The sequence below is a fragment of the Mastigoproctus giganteus genome, chromosome 10 (genome assembly GCF_048544385.1).
Source record: "Mastigoproctus giganteus isolate SK-2022 chromosome 10, ASM4854438v1, whole genome shotgun sequence".
NCBI classification, from domain to species: Eukaryota; Metazoa; Arthropoda; class Arachnida; order Uropygi; family Thelyphonidae; genus Mastigoproctus; species Mastigoproctus giganteus.
The window spans coordinates 85,224,190-85,230,189 of record NC_143584.1 but is presented as its reverse complement, the minus strand read 5'-3'; the positions used below and the strand labels follow the sequence as shown (position 1 = coordinate 85,230,189).

Here is a 6,000-nt window from a genome sequence, read left to right as displayed (position 1 = left end):
TAAAACATCTAATTCATCAGTCTAAATATTCCACCATGCCCAACTTCCTGTTTCTTTATCAGAAATTCCTTCATGCTGCATCTGAAAAATAAATAGTTATACATGAGTATCTAGATATCTAATTGCTACTAGAAAGAGACACAGCTAACTAAGTAAAGAAATATACTCATTATAGTTAAATAGTCCTTAATGTTATCTCAACCAGAATGTTTGCTTTGTCTTTTTTTGCACTTATGATTCCAGTACTTTCTTTTTGATACAAATTTAATTGATAAAAAAAAAAGTATATGCTGTTTACAAATAGAATCTTTTAAATCTGTAAGAAAATACATTTATATTATAAGTAGTTCTGTTTCTAGAAATCTAGTTGCATGCAAAATGAGAATTTTATAAAGTGGTGACTATGGCAATTGAAATAATTCTATAATGAGTATTGCTTGGCATTATAATTCTTGATGTCTGGGTGATACAGTGTTCCTTCTAATGATCACTGATAAGTTTTGGTTCATGCTTGTTTTTAGAAATAATATCAATATCCACAAGTCAACTTAAAATTACTAAGTTTGTTTTGAATCATATAACATCGCTAAAAAGAAGTAAATTCATTATTTATTAAAAACTCTACTCTATGACAGACTATTTCAATTTTTACTGGAATTTCATCAAATGGCAGCCTTGATTAGCAGCTTCATGCTGAATAATGTGTAGCCTGAATAAGTGGTGTGTGGAAGAAAACTTCTATTTAAACCATAATGAAAATTGTGCGAGTATAACCCTTGGTACTGGACTGCATTAACCCAAAACCACAAATTAGTAAGGAAGCAAGAGATTTTTCTTTGAATGTTAAGAGTTGAAATAATTCAATAAATAATACTACCACTACATTATAATTCTATCTTGCTATCTGCAGACACTGTGTTCCCTCCTGAAACAACAGGCTTGGGCTTAAACTCAGTACAGCACTGGCAGTACAGTACACTGTGCTGCCAAGTTGTGTTTGAATGTTTTTCTTCCATATGCCATTTGGCTGCTACTTAGACTAAATTTATTATTCATTGTTTGGTAGGAAGTTTACTAATTGAGGCAACTCTACCTGATGAGATTCCAGTAACAAGTTATGTACATATGATTTTACACAGCTAAAGAGTTAATTTCCAAATAACCTATGGAAATTATTTAAGAGTGAATAAATATTTTTTTCATAGTATGAATCAGAGCTGTAATAATATCAAAGCGTTTAATAATATTCATTCTAGACTCAAATTTACATTGGAAAGGGAGGATACAGATACAAAGTCATTAAACTTTCTAAATTTCATGCTTACCCGGGACTCGAATAAAATATAATTTAGCATCTATCCAAAACCTACAAACACTGGTATGCTTCTACATTATAATAGCTATCACCCGTTCACCTACAAAAGATCGATTATCTTTAATCAATTTCTAAATGCCTATAAATATTCAACAACGGAATCTGCTTTGGACTCAGAAATACAAATATTACTAGCAGGTTCTTAAACAGGGGTTATTCCATTGCCACAATAAACCGAATTAGGGTACAGGCTAAGGATAGGATACAAAATACTACACCAACAAACAATAGTAATATCAAAAAATACTTTATTTCTGTCCCATATGTTGAACAGTGGCACAAACAGCTTAATAGATTCTTTACAGATACCGAATTTAAAATTGTAGCCAGGCCAATACGGAAGTTACACACTATACTGAACAATCGCTCAGTTCTTTCTGTGTTTGCAACACAAATTAATGATCTGGTATACAACATTTCTTGCGATGATTGCAACTCATCTTACCAAGGTTCGACGCAATTTTCTCTTAATATTCTTGTAAATCAACATGAAGCCTCAGTTCGTGCTTCTCGTTCAGCAGCATCAGAATTAGCCTTTCATGCTATTAACGAAAAACATTTTATTTAACAAGGCCAAAATACTTAATGTTCAACATAATTATACGCGACTATTAATTGCAGAAACCGTAGAAATTAAATTACACAAGAATTCTGTTAATGTTCGGCGGCCATATTTGATCTCCAACACACGGACCTGCATGCGCGAAGACAAATAATCACTATTTAAGTTTCAGGCTTAACCCAATTCAGTAATTTTCATTCCTGTGAAAAACGTCGAAAAGCGTTGTCAGCTTCAGGAAGGAAAATCGTTTTGAATATTTTCGTTAGATTCTTTTAATTGCGTTAATTTGTTTTTAATTGTTTTAAATTGTGTTAAATTGGTTTTTTAATTATTTATATTTTACTTTAATGTACCGGTAAGTTGTCGATTTTTTCGTTTTAATTTCTGGAGGGTATCATATGGAAATGTTCTACATACTATATTGAGGTAAACTCCTCTTATTATTTTATAAATATTTTTTACATACATATTTGTCTTGTCTGTTCTGCTCTTTCTTTGTCATACATATCAAAGGGATCAACAGTAACATTCTGAAAGGAATTACAAGAAAATTAACATTTTGGTATGAGATATCCATAATACCATATGACATTCACAGTGTGGCAAAAAAAAAGCAATGGGATTGAATTCAAATAAGGCAAATATTTTCTTATTAATCTCCCTCAAAATAGTCCCCAGGAGATCAGATACACTTATGGCATCATTCATACTGTTTTTGACAAATTCTTAACAGGCTTTGGAAAGACCTGGAAGACTTGTCTGCTGTGGCAGTATTTAGTTCTGCTGACATACTATTAAATCAGTGTCTTTTCAATCGCAATTTGGAAAACATTGCTGAAACCAAGTCAGATGAATAAGGAGGGTGGTTGAGGCTGCAACCTGCTTGTGAACCAGAGATGTCTGCACGGTGATTACTATGTGAGAAGGCACATTTTATGCAATAGCTATCAACCCTACTGTTCCAAATCTGGCTACATGTGCTTGATTCTTTCTAATAAATGTTTCAATACCTATCTCAAACTATCAAGGATGTGATCAGCATGATTTTGATACGAAATTTCTGAAAATTTCTGAGAATATTTTGGTCTTTGTGAGCTTTTGAAATACCATTCTGCACTTTGTCTTTTGATCTCAGAATCATACTGAAAGCAACAATTCCCATCCTCAGTAATAAATGATTTTTAGGAAACCAGGGTAATTATCAGCTGCTTGAACAAAATCTTGCCAAACTTCCAGTGATCTGACATTTTCCTCATCATGCAAAGTGTGGAACAAGCGCTGTGCAATTTCCTTTTTTCCCAAGTCTATGGTAATTGCAGACCCCATTGATTCCTTATTCACATGCCAATATTCTCAGTGTTAATTGGTGGTCAACTGCCACTAAATTGCACATCTTGTTCACCAATTCAGTGTTGCAGATCATTTTCAGTCATTCACTCTGAGGATCATCTACCGATACCACCTCTGCCTTCTTTAAAATGCTTAAGCAATTGAAAAGTTTGTGCTTGGCACAGAGCTTCATCCCCATAAGCTGTTCATAGCATTTTGTGTGTTTCAGTTGATTGCCCCAACTTTACAAAATCTTGATGTTGATCTATTGTTTTGTTTCTGATGTGCATTATGACATTAGACACAATGCACAACAAATGAAGTCCAACTGGTTTTGGTTGGTATGGTTGCCAAAGTCACACTTCTGTGTTTCTCTAATACTCTCTTCTGGAGTGATATTCATGTTGCATATTTTTGTAATTCAGGCTCATTACTTTTAATTGCTGTACTGTGAATGTTAAATACATTTTCAATCCAATGTTGTAGATAAAAAATAAGTCACATTCAGCTTAGCCTATTTGGAAGTTTTTTTAATAATAATGTAAACAACTTAACTGGAAGTAGCGGAAAAATTAGAACACATTGCTATGTTGCATTTATTGATTGTTAATTTATGCTCTTAGAGATATAGGATGAATAATAGAAAACTATATACATCAGTAGAATACTGAAAAAGAGTAAGAAAGAAGGTGGGGATGATTACCATATGCCTTCAGCAGCAGATTTTAGGAGTTTTTGTAGACGGAAAACTGCACAGGATGTATTCGCTTCTCCAAAGAAACTTGATAGTAGCTAAGCAGAAAAAGATTGTAATTGGTCCATGATGGTTGTCTATGAGAGCTCTCAGTGATTACTATTTCCCAGAGTTAGACAGACCACTGCCATCACAGATCCTAGAGAAAGCTGCATTCTATTGCTTGGATCTGGCCTGTTCGTTTTGAACATGCAGTAGTAATCTATGTAGAATGACAGGAGATTGAATGGATAGGGTTTGGTTTGGTTTGGTTGGCCCACTACTAATGATCTGGAAAGTCAGCCTTGAATTTTTTGGGACCATCTAGTGCCAGTAGAAGTAATTCTGTATGTGTGTGGGTAGGGTGACCATATTTTTTTTAGAGAAACTAGGACATTCCCATTTTTAAAAATAGGACGAAACTAGGACATTTTAAACTTTTTTATTAACAAAAAATTATGAACGTTATATGATTTATTGATAAAATAGAAATTTCTTCTGATAAAATAAAACAGACATTCTTTTAAAAATACACTTAATACGTTTAAAAAATTAATATTTTCTAAGATTTTCAATGTTTAGTTATTTGATCTTAAAATTCTTGGCATTTCTTTTTCATATTATGCGTAGTAAACAATAAGCCTTTATTTACTTCAAACTGTAACAGGTTTCTTCCCTTTTGGTCATTGAATGTTCATCAATGAAGACCAAATATAGAAGGAATAAATACTATAATTTTTAATAATTCAGAACTTAATTCTAAAGTTTGACAAAAAAACACATTCCTTATGCAGTAGTTCATCAATTTCTTATTTTTTCCATGAATTTTATACCATGAAATTAATGAACAGCCTTGAAGAATGGATAGGGTGACTATATATTTTTTATGAAAACTAGGATAGCAGAGGAAGAAATTAATTTTAGGAAGAATACAAAAATAGGACTATAAATTTTTTATTGCAAAAGATAAAAAAACAGAAAATAGTGGCAAAATAAAATACATCTTGTTGACATAAAAATTAAATAGGAATTCTTTTAAAAAAACATTTAATAATTCATTGAAATTAATATTTACTTGAAGATAAAATTTCTGCTAAAACTTTTGGTTCATTAATTATGTGGTTGTAAAATTCTTCACATGTCATTTGCATATTATATATAGTAAATAATATTCCTTTAACAGCTTCAATTTTTAATTTGTTTCTTTCCTTTGTCCACTGACTATTTTTCAATGAAAATACACGTTCAACATTTGCAGATGAATTGTACAATTTTTAGTTAATTAGAAGTTAATTCAGAAGTTTTACATTGTTTAAAAAACATCACCCATTTCTCATTTGCAGTTAATGTATTCCATTTCTCATTTTCTTGTTGTGTTTCCAAGAATAGCTTTAAATTATGCTATTGATCAAACAGTTTTACATCATCGACTGTGACTCCCTTCTCACAAAGATATTCTAAGCAGGAATGAACATTGTCCCAAGAAGGAATTTCTGCCAAATCAATCCATTCTAAGATTTGAAATTCATCGAATGGTTTTAACCATGATTCAATATATTTTAAAGTACGGCCATACAAATTCTCGATTTGAACTCTAAACTGTGTGACTTCGTTTTCCTTACCCTTTTCTGTTGCAATTTTTAGTATTGAGCACACTTTTAACGGAAGAAATTTATTGGTTTTCCTCTCCTTGAGCAAATGAAAAACAGTCTTAAGGATTTTCCGCACTTCAATTATTGAAATAATTGAAGTGCGGAAAATCTTTCAATACGTCTCTTTCAATACGTTTTATATTTTCTTGAAAGACTGACATGAATAAATGAGCGAATGAAAGGTATGCCTCATTCATATCATCTTCAAAAAATGTTTGCAGTATTGCTGGTGAATCTTCCAGCGACAGAAAATAGGATTTAAAAATAGGATTTTATAGAGTTCTAAAATGCGATTTATGGCTGGAAAGAGAGATAACCATTGCGTTTTGGTATAGTATAAAGGTTGCTT

The 6,000-nt window shown here is 31.9% G+C and overlaps 1 protein-coding gene across 1 annotated transcript in view; it reads right to left on the bottom strand.

The window, feature by feature from the left end:
* The window catches only part of LOC150079130 (adhesion G protein-coupled receptor D1-like), a 255,790-nt gene continuing 249,790 nt past the window's right edge, over positions 1 to 6,000 (bottom strand). Inside the window, exons 25-26 of the mRNA XM_090382962.1 lie at positions 2,404 to 2,467; positions 1 to 81 (exon numbers count right to left, since the gene is read on the bottom strand). Coding sequence (XP_090239088.1) covers positions 71 to 81; positions 2,404 to 2,467 — 75 coding nt within the window. The 3' untranslated portion in view covers positions 1 to 70. The remainder of the gene's footprint in view (positions 82 to 2,403; positions 2,468 to 6,000) is intronic.